This window comes from Podarcis muralis, chromosome 18 (assembly GCF_964188315.1).
Source record: "Podarcis muralis chromosome 18, rPodMur119.hap1.1, whole genome shotgun sequence".
NCBI classification, from domain to species: domain Eukaryota; kingdom Metazoa; phylum Chordata; class Lepidosauria; order Squamata; family Lacertidae; genus Podarcis; species Podarcis muralis.
This window is the reverse complement of record NC_135672.1, coordinates 5,593,658-5,611,353: the sequence shown is the minus strand read 5'-3', so window position 1 is coordinate 5,611,353 and position 17,696 is coordinate 5,593,658. Positions and strand designations below refer to the sequence as shown.

General features: G+C 50.9%; 1 protein-coding gene across 3 annotated transcripts in view; it reads right to left on the bottom strand.

Moving 5' to 3' along the window:
- Positions 1 to 17,696, bottom strand: part of CELF5 (CUGBP Elav-like family member 5) — a 78,178-nt gene that overhangs the window by 9,091 nt on the left and 51,391 nt on the right. For 2 of the 3 annotated variants that reach the window (XM_028713747.2, XM_028713748.2), the window contains exons 6-12: positions 13,132 to 13,278; positions 9,827 to 9,968; positions 6,283 to 6,429; positions 5,728 to 5,790; positions 4,437 to 4,520; positions 2,420 to 2,563; positions 1,224 to 1,387 (exon numbers count right to left, since the gene is read on the bottom strand). In XM_028713747.2, the coding sequence (XP_028569580.2) occupies positions 1,260 to 1,387; positions 2,420 to 2,563; positions 4,437 to 4,520; positions 5,728 to 5,790; positions 6,283 to 6,429; positions 9,827 to 9,968; positions 13,132 to 13,278 (855 nt within the window). In that variant the 3' untranslated portion in view covers positions 1,224 to 1,259. Of the gene's footprint in view, positions 1 to 1,223; positions 1,388 to 2,419; positions 2,564 to 4,436; positions 4,521 to 5,727; positions 5,791 to 6,282; positions 6,430 to 9,826; positions 9,969 to 13,131; positions 13,279 to 17,696 lie in introns of those variants that run through there. The other variant, XM_077922065.1, reaches the window with a different exon arrangement.

The following is a 17,696-nucleotide window of genomic DNA, read 5'->3' as shown; positions in this document are numbered from 1 at the left end:
AAAACAATTGATTAAAATACAACTTAATAACAAGATTAAAATACAACATTAAAATGCAGCCTCATTTCAGTAGAAACTAAAATAAAAAACTTTTTGGGGATGGAAACGTCAAATCTTCACCAAGGCCAACTATCCAGACTGGTCCTACGTGGGCCAGAAAAAAGCCAGGGAAGTCACCAAATAGGAGTTCCATCACAGAAGGAGAAAGGAAAAAGGGGGAGGGGATCAAGTTGATTCCAAGCCAAAGGCCAGGCGGAACAACTCTTGTTGCGTGGTTGTCGTATTGGGGTTTTTAATAGATTCCAACAGAGAAAATGAACACTCAGCCGAGCAATTGGTGAGCATTTATGTTAAAAATCTGGCCATGGAAATTTTTTTGAGGTGCCCACTTCCCTTGATGCCCTAAGCATGTATTTATTTTGCTTATTGTTTCATCCAGCCCTGGTTCCGATCCAAGGGGTCCAAACCCCTAGAGGTGCCCCATGGCTGGCAGGTGAGAAAGAGAGAGAGGATCCCCATGACTCTCAGAGGGAGCCTTGCCCAAACGCTGCAATTTTTCCTCCGAGGGGAGCTCTTTCAGTCCCTTATATCACTTCGGATGCCCTTTGGCTGGAGCTTTCCGGACTCCGTGACATCCTTGCATTTACCATATTTTTCGCACCATAGGACGCACTTTTTCCCCTCCAAAAATGAAGGGGAAATGTGTGTGCGTCCTATGGTGCGAATGCAGGCTTTCGCTGAAGCCTGGAGAGTGAGAGGGGTCAGTGCGCACCAACCCCTCACGCTCTCCAGGCTTCGCACACCTCTCCACAAGCAGCGGGAGCCCAGCGCTGGGCTCCCGCTGCTTGCAGAGAGTTGCTGGCATGCCGAAGCCTGCGCGCGCTGAGATCAGCGCGTCCAGGCTTCGCGGACCTCCCCGCAAGCAGCGGGAGCGCTCCCGCTGCTTGCAGAGAGTTGCCGGCATGCCGAAGCCTGCGCGCGCTGAGATCAGCGCGTCCAGGCTTCGCAGACCTCTCCACAAGCAGCGGGAGCCAGCGCTGGGCTCCCACGGCTTGCAGAGAGCTGCCTGTTTGGGGGCTGGGGTCGGGGGAAGCTCGAGCTTCACCCGCCCCAGCCCCGCGCCTGGGGGAAAAAATAATTTCCCCCCCTTTATTTCCCCCCCAAAAAACTGGGTGCGCCCTATGGTCCGGTGCGCCCTATGGTGCGAAAAATACGGTACGTACTGCGGGACTGCAGTTTCCATCGCAGGGGCGCGCAGTTCAGTAGGGGTGGTTGGCATCCTTAGGCCGCTTCAATTGCACCTTCAATCTTTTCATCCCGATCTGGAACCCATTCATAGCCTGGATGGCTGTCTGGGCACTAGATGGGTTGTCGAAACTCACAAAGCCTGAATAAAAGGGGGAGGCAAAGATTGTCCCATACAGAACAACGAAATTGGAAAAATCTACATCAGGCCTTCAAAAACCAACAAGCCTGCTATCCCAGCCTGGTTAGCCCCCTAAAAACTCTGATACGCTATAATTCAATACAATATACTCCCATAGAGACTACCTTAAAGGTAAAGGTAAAGGTAAAGGTACCCCTGCCCGTACGGGCCAGTCTTGCCAGACTCTAGGGTTGTGCGCTCATCTCACTCTATAGGCCGGGAGCCAGCGCTGTCCGCAGACACTTCCGGGTCACGTGGCCAGCGTGACAAGCTGCATCTGGCGAGCCAGCGCAGCACACGGGACGCCGTTTACCTTCCCGCTGGTAAGCAGTCCCTATTTATCTACTTGCACCCGGGGGTGCTTTCGAACTGCTAGGTTGGCAGGCGCTGGGACCGAACGACGGGAGCGCACCCCGCCGCGGGGATTCGAACCACCAACCATGCGATCGGCAAGTCCTAGGCGCAGAGGTTTAACCCACAGCGCCACCCGCACCCCGAGACTACCTTACACTGCGTTTAAAACCAAAATCGCATTTGGATAGAAACTGTTTCTCAGGCGGCTAGTCCTAGTCTTTATAACCTTGTACCTTCTTCCAGAAGGCAGAAGCTGAAAGAGATCATTTCTGGGGTGCGCAATGTCCTGCGCTATCTCTGCCGCTTTCTTATGGCACCTGGAAGCATAGATTTGATCCAAGGTGGGAAGAGTGCACCCAATTATTCTCTCTGCAGTCTTTACAACCCTGGACAGCATTGTTTTTCCCCCGACCGTGCAACTCCCAAACCACACACACAGACCATAAGTTAATGCACTCTCCACAGTACAATGGTAAAATGCCATCAACAGGTCCTTTGAGAGATTGTTTTTCCGGGTCAGGTTTGCTGACGAGACTAAAACACTCAGGGTTGTTAAAAAAAAAGGCAATTGCAAAGGACCTCTCCAAACCGAGGGCTTCAAATTGCCTGCCCTCTTCTCTCTCTCCCTCGATCGCTCACCGAAACATTTGCTCTGGTTTGTTGCGCGGTCCATGAAAACTTTGGAGGAGATGATGTTCCCAAAGGGAAGGAACATCTGCATGAGTTCGTTGTCGCCAAACTCCTGGGGGAGGTGGTAGATGAAAAGGTTGCATCCTTCGGGGCCTGCGGTTAAAGAGGCAGCATGGCATAGTGGTTAGAGCATCAGACTAGGAGCAGGGAGGCCTTGGGTTCAAATCCCCCCCGCCCATTCAGCAATGAAACACCCTTGTGTGAGCACAAGCCTATTGCATTATTTGGCTTGTATCCCACTAGGTGGGGGGTGGGAAAACCTCTGGCTACCATGAAGGAATCCATGTGGTCCTCCTGCAAGTATTTTCACCAAACTATGCCCTCCCATCAGCAGATGCCACTTGCAAAATCATCCAACGGGCAGGGTCAAATCCTGCACTGACTGTGCATGGCGTGCCTGTTTCCAGGAAGGGGTGTGTGTGTCTGCATTGGAATTCTCTGCTTCAACAAAGATCTCCCCACAGTTCGCCACTTGGGAAAATGAACAGCAGTCATTTAAGACATTTGCAAGGTTAAAATGGCAGTGGACTAGAAAGAGACTGGCTTTCTAAACATTTGGGTGGGCGGGTCTATACGGGGATTGGTTTTTGGCAGGCTTTGGCAGCCGTGCACTGAGGTGGAAATAGCTTGCGCGCATGTGCACGGGCCTCCTCCGACCCGGATGTGCGCCAGAAATAACGTTTGTACGTGCGCAAATAATGCTTGCGCATGCGCACAAGCGATTTCCGGTGTTCCTCCGACCCGGAAGTGGGCAGCCACGCAGCGCAGCGCCGGTAAGAGTGGGCAGCGGGGCTCGCCGCTGGCCGGATAAACGAGTCCCTCGGGCCTTAGTTTGGGGACCCCTGTCCTAAGCCCCGCCCACCCACCCTTCACATTTGGCTCCTGGTGCTGATCCTGAGAAGGCTGTGGCCTGTGGAGCCCAGAAGATTCCTCACCTCTGAGCTAAGTCACACTAAGTCAACAGTCCCACGGAGAGCAAAGGTTTCCTGCATTGCAGGGGGCTGGACTAGATGACCCTCAGGATCCCTTCCATGATTCTATGATTGCTGTGATTCTAACTCATTCCATCAACTCCATTGAAAGCTTACCCCCCCCCACCCCCCAAAACCGGGTTCCTTCTCCAGAACCATTTTCATCCCAGCTGATTGTAGCAAGAACTACCATTTCAATAACGTGATTGGTGTCTGAGTTTACCGTATTTTTCGTCCCATAGGACGCTCCGTCCCATAGGATGCACCTAGTATTTTTTGGGGGGGAAATAAAGGGAAATTTCCCCCCCCCTTTATTTCCCCCCCAAAAGCAGGTCGGGGAAACCGAACCAGGTCGAGGAACAGCGGGATGGCGGCGCTGCGCCTCCCTGCTGTCCCCCGAGCTTGTGGGGCTGGCCGATGTCTGCCCGGCGCGAGGGGCACTCTGCTTCAGGGCGCCCCGCCCGCTGGGTGGCAGGCTGCTATCCGCAGCGTGGGGAGCCCTGTGGGGAACTCCTGAAGGGCTCCCCACGCTGCGGAGGTGTTCCCGAAGCGCCGGGCGCTCTGCTTTCAGGGCGCCTGACGCTCCGGGAAGCAGGCTGCTATCCGCAGCCTAGACAGCCCTGCAGGAACTCCCACAGGGCTGCCTAGGCGGCAGATGTCTTCCTGAAGCCTGGAGAGCGAGAGGGGTCGGTGCGCATCGACCCCTCTCGCTCTCCAAGCTTCAGCGAAAGCCTGCATTCGCCCCACAGGATGCACCCAGATTTACCCTTCATTTTTGGAGGGGAAAAAGTGCGTCCTATAGGGTGAAAGATACGGTACTTTCCCCCCTCTTCCCTCCCCACTCCCTTTTCCTTTCGTGCCGTGCCTTTTCCACTGTAAGTCCATTGGCAGGGGCTGCCCTGTTTAAAACCGACGGCACGGCTGAGGGGTGGGGGGGCAGAAGCGCTCTAAACAGAAGAAAGGAAGATTGCCTTTGGACCCGGAAGACGACTTACCTTCCCGTTGTTGCTGCTGAATTATTGGAAGGGGCTGAGGGATGGGCTGAGCTACCGGGGTGATGGTGGTGGCTGGGTAGACAGCTGGGCGGGGAAAGAGAGGGGAGACAGAGCATTCGTTTGATTATTTTTCATGTATTTTGGTTTTTCAAAACATATTTTTCTTTCTTCAAATTTCGTTGGCCGAAAACCAAAATGCAAAATGCTCCAAATCAGAGCAAAATGCTGTCAATAAATTCAGCCTAATACTATATACAGTTTGCATTTAAAAAAACACACACAAACAAATAAAATAATCAAATTAAGGAAAGGAAAAACCAACAAATAAGGCTACTAACATACAGATTCAAGTTAGAATTTCAGGTCACCGCAATGCAAATATCTATCCGTGTCCATTTTGCTCATGGAAAGCCCACAGAGCTCTGCAATCTTATATATTTCAAATGCACTTTCCTTTGTGTGCATTCAGGTGGGCTACTAGTTAACGAACTGAGTCAAACTCTACTGTATGTATATCGGTTTTAAAGCATGAAACTCTTAATCTCAGGGTTTGGGGTTTGAGCAAAAGTTCGCAGCGGGTTGGACCAGATGATATTCGCGATCCCTTCCAGTTCCACAATTCTATTCTAAGTACAGTGATACTTTGCTTTACAACCATAATCCGTTCCAGAGGTCCGTTTGTAAACCAAAATAGGTTGTAACCCAAGGCGTGCTTTCACCAATGGGGCCTCAAAAAAAATTGTCCGTAATAAAAAAAAAAAAGGGAGGGGATTGTAATTCAAAAAAAAAAGGTTGCAAACTGGGACACACACTTCCGGGTTTGACATGTTTGTAATCCAAGACATATGCAAACCAAGGTAAAGGGACCCCTGACCATTAGGTCCAGTCATGGCCGACTCTGGGGTTGCGGTGCTCATCTCGCTTTATTGGCCGAGGGAGCCACATGACCTGGAAGCTGTACGCCGGCTCCCTCGGCCAATAAAGCGAGATGAGCGCCGCAACCCCAGAGTCGGCCACGACTGGACCTAATGGTCAGGGGTCCCTTTACCTTTACCTTTTATACCCAAATTCACCGTGGGAGTATATTGTGGATTGGCAATGGGTTTTTCGAAAGGCGGGCCTTTCTAACCCTAAAGTTAGAGGAAGATGGTCACTCTCAGTGTTCTGGCCCACTTGAAACTTCGTGACGAAGCCATACACGAATCTTGAAATTAGAATCTCAAATGCTTCCGCCAGTCTTGGTAAAATGTGTGTATTCCCCAGGTCTGCCCCCCTCTTATGCACATGGTACCTGCATACTGCTGGACTCCGGTGAAGGCTGGGTGCATAGTCTCTGCTACCGATGGGTTCTGGGCTAAAAGAGAAGAGATCTTATTTTATTTTTCTAAAGGAATGGGCGTGTTGAGAAGAAGGGAAGTCCTAAAACGTGAACGAGCCAAAAAATAATAATGGAGTTGGGAGTGGAAGCTTTTAATGTTTGATGTATTATAGTATTTTAATATTCTTTTGGAAGCCGCCCAGAGTGGCTGGGGAAGCCCAGCCAGGTGGGCGGGGTATAAATAATAAATTATTATTATTATTATTATTATTATTATTATTATTATTATTATTATTGGGAGTCGCAACAGCATTTTGAACCATTGCTCAAAACAGCCATCAGAACCAAAGAGCCAGCAGCCAAAAGCTGATTCAGAACCTTGAGGACTAGAATGAGCAGGTTTACTGAAGATGGTAGTCGGGAGAGATGAGAGTTGGAGTCCACCATCATCTGGGAGGAGCATGGGCTGCCCATCCGTATCCTCCTCTCTGTGCCTGTTTCCCGCACCCCACCTTTCCCCTTTCCTACCTGTGCAGGGAAGAAGCCCATTCGTATAAACGGCCTCCAAGGTGGGATGGGTGCTGGGAATGGGGACCACTCCTGCGAAGCTGTTGGTGATGGGGGCCACCAGTCCTGGGATGGCAGTCGTGCCCAAGAGAGGAGGCGAGTGTAACCCTGCAGATCAGAGGCAGAAAAGCGGGTGGATGTAACTTTCCTTTTAACAACAACAACAACAACAATCTTTATTACAGAGACCCAACAAATCGTTACAAAGCAATACACAATTCATACGGCCTACCTCCAGGTTGGGACGCGGGTGGCGCTGTGGGTAAAAGCCTCAGCGCCTAGGGCTTGCCGACTGAAAGGTCGGTGGTTCGAATCCCCGCGGCGGGGTGCGCTCCCGTTGTTCGGTCCCAGCGCCTGCCAACCTAGCAGTTCGAAAGCACCCCCAGGTGCAAGTAGATAAATAGGGACCGCTTACTAGTGGGAAGGTAAACGGCGTTTCCGTGTGCGGCTCTGGCACGCCAGAGCAGCGATGTCACGCTGGCCACGTGACCCGGAAGTGTCTCCGGACAGCGCTGGCCCCCGGCCTCTTGAGTGAGATGAGCGCACAACCCTAGAGTCTGTCAAGACTGGCCCGTACGGGCAGGGGTACCTTTACCTTTTTTACCTCCAGGTTAAACAAGCATTTTGTTCAGAATATAGGGATCATTGGTTCTTGCAACAACCGATAAAAACTTTGCCACTGCTAATGTTCTGGTGTTTGCCCGGTCTTCCAATAGGAACCTGACATAGTGAGCTTCTGATTTTCCCGGGAAAGGTACCAGCAAGGGTAGTATCAGTTCAGCCCTGGCTTGCTCATATTTTGCACAGTGCAACAAAATATGTTTTATGGGATCGATGTCTTGAGCACACGAGCAAAGTCTGTCCTGGTAGGGAAGTCCTCTCAACCTGCCATCCAACACTGCAGAAGGAAAGACGTTTAGTCTGGCTTTGGTGAAAAGCCTTCGATAGTTTGGTACTGTCAGGTTTTTAATGTAAGATGTTAACTTAAAGACATGCCCACATTGTACCCTTTTAACAGCTCTGGGGACAGCATTGGAGCTTGCCCCTCCGTGCATCCAGATGTGCCTTTCCCCCTCAGAAGCATCCTTACACCAGGTGCTTGTTCGTCTACTGTCTACACTGAGCGTGACCTTTCGCACACGCTTTTCAACCAGGGCCGTCAGGAATCGAACCCGGGACTATCTGCATGCAAAAACAGATACTCTTCCCATTGAACTAGCTCTCCAGGGAGAAAGAAAAGGAGAGGAGCTGCCTTGTACCAGGTCGGAACATTTACCTGTCTGAAGTCCTGCATTCTCTACCATGCATGGCAGAAAATATAAAATTAACCGGCAATCCGCCTCCATCTGGATTGTGGAAAATACAGTGGTACCTCGGGTAACATACGCTTCAGGTTACATACGCTTCAGGTTACACAGTCCGCGAACCCAGATATAGTGCTTCAGGTTAAGAACTTTGCTTCAGGATAAGAACAGAAATCTGGCTCCGGCGGCGCGGCAGCAGCAGGAGGCTCCTTTAGCTAAAGTGGTGCTTCAGGTTAAGAACAGTCTCAGGTTAAGAACGGACCTCCGGAACGAATTAAGTACTTAACCCGAGGTACCACTGTAATGCAGGAGTGCAAATATCCAGAGTGTGGGGATCAGTTGGGATTACTATGAGGAATTATAAAATATGCATCAAGCCATTGCGTCCGCCATGAAAGCATGGTGTTGACTGAGTTCGATTCATTGACAATAATTTCTGATCAAATCCCACAACCCTCTGCATCTCTGGCCATTTCCTCTACTGTCCATTTCTCTCTGCTTGACAAGTCACGTACGCAGCCCAGTTGCCAGTTGCTGCATGAAGCATCCTGGGTCATAAAGATGATAGATCTTAGGGCCAGGAAGAGGGTTCTCCTTCCAGGAGATGGTAAATACTACCCATCCTTCCTTCCTTTATTGCTTGTTTATGACCTCCGGGTTTGCTGAATGCATTCCTCCTTTTTAAGGTAAAGGGACCCCTGATCATTAGGTCCAGTTGTGACCAACTCTGGGGTTGTGGCGTTCATCTCGCTTTATTGGCCGAGGGAGCCGGCGTACAGCTTCCGGGTCATGTGGTCAGCAGGACTAAGCCGCTTCTGGCGAACCAGAGCAGTGCACAGAAACACCGTTTACCTTCCCGCCGGAGCGGTACCTATTTATCTACTTGCACTTTGATGTGCTTTCAAACTGCTAGGTTGGCAGGAGCAGGGACCGAGCAACAGGAGCTCACCCCGTCGCAGGGATTCGAACCGCCAACCTTCCGATCGGCAAGTCCTAGGCTCTGTGGTTTAACCCACAGCACCACCGGCGTCCCCCAGAAGTATGCATGCTTAAATTAGCTTTTTGTAGTCTGAGTTTGTCCCCACATGAGGTTTTTTGAAATGCTCAGAGGATATCTGATTGGCTCTTACGTACACTGTGTAAAAAGTTCTTTTGTGAATAAAACGATCTGGGCCGAGGGGTGGACAGGAATTATTATTATATGCACTCCTCCCAGAGTCTTGCTGGTTCAAGCCTCTGTGTATTTTATTATCAGAGTCCAATCCTTCCTTTACTTTGGGAACGCCTCAAATATTAAAGTTTGTTGGATCGAAGTCAGTGCTGGTCATATAGTGGAGAAGTACAAACCTACTAGATTTGGCTTGCATCTATCATTAGGCCAGCAGCCCTGTCATTAGGCAGCTGGGGCTGAGGGAGGGGAGCAGCGTACTGTAATAGAATTTTAAGGTCATATATGTATAATAAATGTTCATAAATGTACCAATGTCTGGAGCAGCACAGGAAGGCCTCCTTGAAACTATGTTGACTCCCTGAAACCATTTCGACTCCCAAGCTGACCAAATGTTTCTCTGCAAGGAGGGAGGGGGTGAGGGAACCTACCCAGTGTCTCAGGAATTAAGTAATCACCATTTCAAAAGGAATGGCCAGACTACCAGGAAAGGCAATCAGATACGGCATTATCAGAAAACCTGGCAGACAGGGAAAACAACAACACACTCAAATTTCTGTTGTAGACCACCTTTTCTGTGATGTAGGTATGATGTTTCTGGGGGGTGGTCTTGGGCTACACCCCTTCTGTGATGTATGTATGGTGTATGGAGGGGTGGTCTGGAGCTCCAGGGCAGGGAATTTAAAATGGTCTATATAAGGGCAGGCACACCTTTGTTCTGGGTCCTCCTCCTTTCCTGCGTGTGAGGGGAGCACCCTGTTGCAACAGCTTTAATAAAGATCAGGCTTACTAGCTGCTTTGATTCTCAATATTCTCTGTTTGGCCTCTGTTCTTTTCTCCTACCAATAGGGAACCCACGTAAGGACTCTATATGGATACCCCATCAGGGAAGAAGGGCAGATTTTGTTTGCAACAGTACAAAGGGGAAAATCTCATTGGCTGCTCTGTCCCCTTTTCCCTCTGGCTTGCCCAGGAGGCAGGGTGGCCCCCAGGCTGGGAAAACGTCCCCACCCCTGATACTAAGGATACGCACCTGAGGTTTGTGCAACAGGAGTGGCTGGCAAGCCATTTAGGCTGACGGTGCCGATTTGCTGGATGTGGCAGGGGGAGAAGGTGAGGCTTGGGCTGACGAAGCTTCCATGAGATGCCGAGAGGACGGTCTGCTGCTGCATCAGCTGAGAAAAGAAAAGGAAAATGCAGGCAAGTCTCCAGTGCGTAAGTAAAGTCGTGTCTACTGGGAAACACCATTGAAAAAGCCTGCAAATCTGAAGCAGGCTTCCTCAGCCTCGGCCCTCCAGATGTTTTGAGACTACAATTCCCATCACCCCTGACCACTGGTCCTGCTAGCTAGGGATCATGGGAGTTGTAGGCAAAAAAAACATCTGGAGCAGGGATCCCCAAACTCGGCCCTCCAGCTGTTTTGGGACTACAACTCCCATCATCCCTAGCTAGCAGGACCAGTGGTCAGGGATGATGGGAACTGTAGTCCCAAAACAGCTGGAGGGCCAAGTTTGGGGATGCCTGATCTGGAGGGCCGAGGTTGAGGAAGCCTGCTCTAAACCTCTGTAAACCCTTTAGAAAACCAAAACTCCACCGCAATAGCTCCTTCTAAACCTCCTTGTTCAAACTTTCCATAGGCTCCTGGGATTGCACGACGCTGTTTTTGCACCATTTTCACACCTTTGGGGTGCCGTTTTTGCCCCTTTACGTGCCACTTCCTGGTTGGTGTCGTGCCTTAAAGTAAAGGTAAAGGGACCCCTGACCATTAGGTCCAGTCGTGGCCGACTCTGGGGTTGCGGCGCTCATCTCGCTTTATTGGCCGAGGGAGCCAGCGTACAGCTTCCGGGTCATGTGGCCAGCAGGACTGAGCCGCTTTTGGCGAACCAGAGCAGCGCACGGAAACGCCGTTTACCTTCCCGCCGGAGCGGTACCTATTTATCTACTTGCACTTTGGCGTGCTTTCAAACTGCTAGGTTGGCAGGAGCAGGGACCGAGCAACGGGAGCTCACCCCATCACGGGGATTCGAACCGCCGACCTTCTGATCGGCAAATCCTAGGCTCTGTGATTTAACCCGCGTCGTGCCTTGAGAGTGTGCAAATAACAATCCGCAGCAACGATACTACAGAGAGAGATCTATCATTGGCTTGGCTAGGCCTCTACAGCTGCAACACTTCTTTGACTTCCTTCCCCTCTTTCTGCAGTTCCTTAAATTTATTCTTTCATATATTCTGCATATCCAGATTAACTTAATTTGCTCATGCGCTCATCTACTTTAAATCTATACTCATAAAACTGCAGGTTATTACAATAATCCTGCCAATGTTTTAATCTGTTTACAATTTATCTGCAAATTTTCAATAAACCATTTCCATTCTTTTATAAAGAATTTGTTATCTTGATTTCTTATTCTTCCGGTAAGCTTTTGTATGCATAAGCTTTTGTATGCATTCTTCCTTTGCTGGGACTTCTGCTTCTTTCCATTTTGGGGCAAGTAACATTCTTGCCGCTGTAGTAGCGTACATAAATAAATTTCTCTACAAATTAGGTAGTGCTGTCCCTATAATTCCCAAAAGAAAAGCTTCTGGATTTGTTTGTTTTTATAAAAGTTATTTTGAACATCTTTTTCAATTCATTATATTATATATCATTTCCTAGTAAGCTTTGTCCGTATAGTTAAAGCCATGGCCATGGCCAGTAGTGATGTATGGAAGTGAGAGCTGGACCATAAAGAAGGCTGGTCGCCGAAGAATTGATGCTTTTGAATTATGGTGCTGGAGAAGACTCTTGAGAGTCCCATGGACGGCAAGAAGATCAAATGCATCCATTCTTAAGGAAATCAGACCTGAGTGCTCACTGGAAGGACAGATCGTGAAGCTGAGGCTCCAGTACTTTGGCCACCTCATGAGAAGAGAAGACTCCCTGGAGAAGACACTGATGCTGGGAAAGATGGAGGGCACAAGGAGAAGGGGGCGACAGAGGACGAGATGGTTGGATAGCGTTTTTGAGGTTGCCAGCATGAGTTTGACCAAACTGCGGGAGGTAGTGGAGGACAGAGGTGCCTGGCGTGCTCTGGTCCAGGGGGTCACGAAGAGTCGGACACGACTAAACGACTAAACAACAACAACAAGTAAGCTTTAACCCAGTAAGCTACAAGACCACCACATATGATAAAAAGAACCTTCCTTCACTATCCAAAATTTGTTTGATTTAGATTTATACATTTTTGACAGTTTACTCGGTGTTAGATACCAACGATATATCATTTTCATATCATTTTCTCTTAGAAGAAGAAGAGTTTGGATTTGATACCCCGCTTTATCACTACCCGAAGGAGTCCCAAAGCAGCTAACATTCTCCTTTTCCTTCCTTCCCCACAACAAACACTCTGTGAGGTGAGTGGGGCTGAGAGACTTCAGAGCAGTGTGACTGGCCCAAGGTCACCCAGCAGCTGCAGGTGGAGGAGCGGGGAAGCGAACCCGGTTCCCCAGATTACGAGTCCACCGCTCTTAACCACTACACCACACTGACCAGGGCTCAACAAACTTTTTCAGCAGGGGGCCAATCCACTGTCCCTCAGACCTTGTGGAGGGCCAGACTATATATATATATTTGAACGAATTCCTATGCCCCACAAATAACCCAGAGATGCATTTGAAATAAAAGGACACATTCTACTTATGTAAAAACACACTGATTCCCGGACTGTCCGTGGGCCGGATTGAGAAGGCGATTGGGCCTGATCCGACTCCCGGGCCTTAGTTTGCCTACCCGTCCACCCTTTCTCAACCTGTGAGTCCCCAGATGTTGTTGAACTACAACTCCCATCCCCCCTAGCTAGCAAGGCCAGAGCTCAGGGATGATGGGAGTTGTAGTCCAACAACATGTGGGGACCCACAGGTTGAGAACCGTTGTCTTAGACCATAAAGGTAAAGGGACCCCTGACCATTAGGTCCAGTCGTGGCCGACTCTGGGGTTGGGGCGCTCATCTCGCTTTATTGGCCAAGGGAGCCGGCGTACAGCTTCCGGGTCATGTGGCCAGCATGACTAAGCCGCTTCTGGCAAACCAGAGCAGCGCACGGAAACGCCGTTTACCTTCCCGCCGGAGCTGTACCTATTTATCTACTTGCACATGACGTGCTTTCGAACTGCTAGGTTGGCATAACATGCTGCAAATTTTATATCCCAATTCCACAATCCTCCCCATGTTGCTCTTCTTCCGTTCTTACGGCCGTGTCGTGACGGGTGCCCTGCTGAACGCAGGCACGCAGAAACACGCACCCCGAATTCACACCCCGCCAGCCCTCCCTCTGCTGCCTCGCGTCCAGGCAGATACTCACAGCCTGAGCATATGTGCTGTACGGGGTGAAGGGCAGCGCAAACGAAGGCGTGAGGATCCCCAATTGCCCAACCATCTGCTGCATGCGCCGGAGGGTCCGCTCTTTGTCCGTGTCGGCAAATTTCACCACAAGGCTGGAGGAAGCACCCTAGTTTGCAGGAGGAAAGGCACAGGCTTCAGATTCTTTAGCCATGACTCTGGCATTACGGGGGGGTTGGACTCAATAGGAATATGGCATCTAGATCAAGGGAAGTCATAGTGCCACTGTATTCTGCTCTGGTCAGACCTCACCTGGAGTACTGTGTCCAGTTCTGGGCACCACAGTTCAAGGAGGACACTGACAAACTGGAACGTGTCCAGAGGAGGGCAACCAAAATGGTCAAAGGCCTGGAAACGATGCCTTATGAGGAACGGCTAAGGGAGCTGGGCATGTTTAGCCTGGAGAAGAGGAGGTTAAGGGGTGATATGATAGCCATGTTCAAATATATAAAAGGATGTCATATAGAGGAGGGAGAAAGGTTGTTTTCTGCTGCTCCAGAGAAGCGGACACGGAGCAATGGATCCAAACTACAAGAAAGAAGATTCCACCTAAACATTCGGAAGAACTTCCTGACAGTGAGAGCTGTTCGACAGTGGGATTTGCTGCCAAGGAGTGTGGTGGAGTCTCCTTCTTTGGAGGTCTTTAAGCAGAGGCTTGACAGCCATATGTCAGGAGTGCTCTGATGGTGTTTCCTGCTTGGCAGGGGGTTGGACTCGATGGCCCTTGTGGTCTCTTCCAACTCTATGATTCTATGATTCTATTCTATGACTAGATGACCCTGGGGTATCCTCTAACTCTGCAGTTCTATGGTTCCATCACTGGCCTGAGATCGGCTGCTTCCTTCTGCCTGCCACTTCTCTCTAGCACAGCGGCAGCCAAGGAGGACTGGGCGCGACTCCCTGCACAGCTGCTTCCAGACAACAGCAGCCAGGGAGGACCAGCAATTTAACACTGCACAGGGCAGTTCCTATTTAAATCAGCCCTTTATTCCAAATCATGCGGACCGGAGTCTTGTTTTCGGCAAGCGCAGCTCGGTGGCCAATCTGGTTAGAGCTGCCCGGAACCCTACAAAGCCCCACTGACAGTCATTAACGGTTCCTCCCCCCCCAACCCCCCCAACCCTCCCTGTTAAAACCTGCCTGGAAAGAGAGAGATGTCAAGAAATTGAGGGTAGCCAAAGAAGGAAGAGACAGAATAAAAATCTGATCAGAGCAGCATCTGAGAGCCTCGCCAGGCCGAAATGAATGTGAATGTTTACTTAATTCCACCTTCCCTCCCAGGAACTCAAGGCGAGATAAACTGTTCTCCCCGGCCTCATTTTATTCTTACGACAACCCTGAGAGGTAGGTTCGGGTTGTGAGAGGCTGCGACTGGTCAGCCCTATGAGCTGCGTGGGGATTCGAATTCGGCTCTCCCAGCGGTCCAGCAGCGCTACAACCACAAAATTGGCCAGATAATCCCAAGCCCATAACAGTTCGGAAAGCAAAATTTAGTGGATGAATTGGTTCGATTAAATAACTTTTAAAAAAAAAATGCTACGGTTAATTAGGCAACTTGGAAAAAAGTTTATTTTTAAGCACAATAAGTGTAGGTGGCAGCCATCATCTTTAAAAAGGCATTTTGGAACCACCACCCACCCTGAGCAAGAGAGGAACTCTAAGATGGAGCTGGCTGTGATGCACAGATTAATTATTTTTAATTATTGCATGTACATCCCACCCTTTCCTGCAAGGGCTTCAAGGAGGTAGGTTAGGCTGAGAGGCCGTGACCTACCCCCAAGGGTCACTGAGTGAGGATTTGAACCCAGGTCTTTCCCAGGTCCTTGTCCAACGCTCTAACCCAGCCCTTCTCAATCTTGGGTCCCCAGGAGTTGTTGCAATACAACTCCCATCAGGACCAGTGGTCAGGGATGATGGGACTTGTGGTCCCGCGGCATCAAGGTTGAGAAAGGCTGCTCTAAACACTGCCTGTGGCCTTTGAATACGTTCTTTTATTACAAAGCGAGAGACCAGGACAGACACGGCCTGGACTACAACTCCCATAAGCCCCAGAAAAGGAGGACCAAGGGGAAGCGGAGTCTGGCACAGTGAGGTCTCCTTCATCGGATGGGAACCTTATAGTTTGGCATCCATCTGTCTCAAGAAACTATCGAGGGTGCCTATGGACCTGTGTGTGTGTGTGTGTGTGTGTGTGTGTGTGTGTGTGTGAAGTCCAAATGCTTTGTTAGCAGCACTGAAGTGACCGCCCCAGGGCCCAAGCCTGGGCAGCATATCTGGATGTGCTGGGCCTGGGGGTAACCCGTGAAACGCGGTCCAGGTCCGGTCCAGAATCCAAAGGTTCCACTAGGAGTCAGTCCGACAGGGCCAAGGCAGGAAACCAGGCAAGGACAGGTGCAGGATCTGGCATACAGCAATGTTGCTCCCGCAACCTGGGACAGGGTCCAACAGCCTTTTATCTTGCTCAGGGTAGCAGCCGGTCCTGATCCCCCGGCGACTCACCTCCCTGTCTTGCCCGAAGGCGAGCACTCCTCCTGCGAGTACTCAGGTCTCCCCTTCTCTCAGACCTCAGTCTCTGCAGCTCGGGAGACATCGGTGGGTTACTAGACCCAGGGGCCGCCTCAGCCTCCCCTGACCCAACCGGTAGTGGAGCAGCTGTAAGCGATGGCCCATCTGGAGGCAACGAGGTCATCCCCACATCTGGAGCCAGGGCAGGCTCAGGCCCCTGACTCGGCCCAGCTGGGGCTTGTTGCAGGGGAACCTGTGCAGACTGGGACTCTTCAGGATCAGGCCCCAGACTTGGTTCAGGTGGTACCTGAGGCACACTGAGACTCCTCTGGTTCAGAGTCCGAGCCCGAGTCCCAGGCCATCACACTGGAGGTCCTGGGCTGCCCAGACGACAAGAGCCCCACCTCGGTCTCACGGTGATGGTTCAAAGGAAAGAAGCAAGACACTTGAGGCTAGCTTGGCTGCAGGAGTTTCTGGAAGGAGGTTTACTGGGCACCATCCAACCGCCTTAGGGATTTCACTCTGGATTTGTGGAGAGTTTACAAGTGTCCCTATTTCCCAGGGACAGTCCTGAATTTACAGAAACCACCTTGGTTTCAGATTTGGTGCCGCTTTTTCTTGGGACATCCCTATTTTCATCGGAGAAATGCTGGAGGGGATGGAGTTATGCGACCCCTGAGACAAGGAGATAAGGAACTATAAAGGTAAAAGGTAAAGGACCCCTGGGCGGTTAAGTCCAGCCAAAGGCGACTATGGGGTTGTGGCGCTCATCTCGCTTTCAGGCCGAGGGCCGTTTGTCCGCAGACAGCTTTCCGGGTCGTGTGGCCAGCAGGACTAAACCGCTTCTGGCACAACGGGACACCATGACGAAACCAGAGCCATTTACCTTCCCGCTGGAGTGGTACCTATTTATCTACTTGCACCTTGTAGGATATCCGAAAGAAGAAAAGGCTCCGGAGTGATCCCGACACAAATCTGGAGCAGAGTCCCTAAGGTATGGTTATCAGATTTTCTTCAATGAATCCGGGGACCCCCCCCCCCTTTTTTTTTTTTTGAAGCTGAGTAGCAACAGGGAGTCAGCAGTGGGGATGGTGAGGCAAAAGACCCTGGGCCCAAGCACACATGCATATTGCATAAAGGTGCAAAGCCCTTCTTTCGCACCCTGTGCAACATAAATGTGCAGAGTTTTTAAAAAACTGGGCAACAGCGCGCTGCCCACCCGTGACTCCTGAGATTCCCCCAATCTCCTGCCCCCTTCCCCCTTTGTTTTGACTGATGCGGGAGGTTCGGGAGTTGCGGGCGGGCGGCTGTTGCCCAGGAGGGGCGCAAGGCGTGCGGTTTCTCTGCCAGGCAAGGTGCAAAGCCCCTCTTTCATACCCTGTGAAACATAAACGCTCAGAGTTTTTTAAAAACTGGGCAATGCCCGCCCGCCTGCCTGCAACTCCTGAGCCTTCCCCGATCGGTCAAAACAAAGGGGGAAGGGGGAAGGAGATCTGTACCGCCGGACGTCCCTGGTTCCCCTTTGGCAGTGGCAATCAGCAGCCCGGAGCTAGCCTGGTAGCGCAGTTGGTTCTGGCTGGCTTCAGGAGCTGCTCGCTGCCATGGCGCCCGGCATTTTTCCTCGCCAGAAGTCCCCATATGATTTGTTGTGCACAAGACACAACATATGGGGACTTCTGGCGAGGAAAAATGGCGGGTGCTGAGGCTGCCGCTGCCACATTTCCCGGGGACAGATTTGCAAATCTGGGGACACTCCGGGGACGGAATTTGTCCGGGGACAGATTTGCAAATCTGGGGACTGTCCCCGGGAACCGGGGACGTCTGGTAACTGTACCCTAAGGTGGTTGGATGGTGCCTTGTCTGCCTCCTTCCGGCAACTCCTGGTGCCCAGCTGCTGCCATCAGTGAGGCCATGAGGGGGGTCTCAATGTCTGGGGTGCCCACGACTTCCAGACACAATGCCCAGGCTTGCGCCCCCTGGGAAGGCACTTTGCTGCTCCTCATGCAGTGGTTTGACTTCACC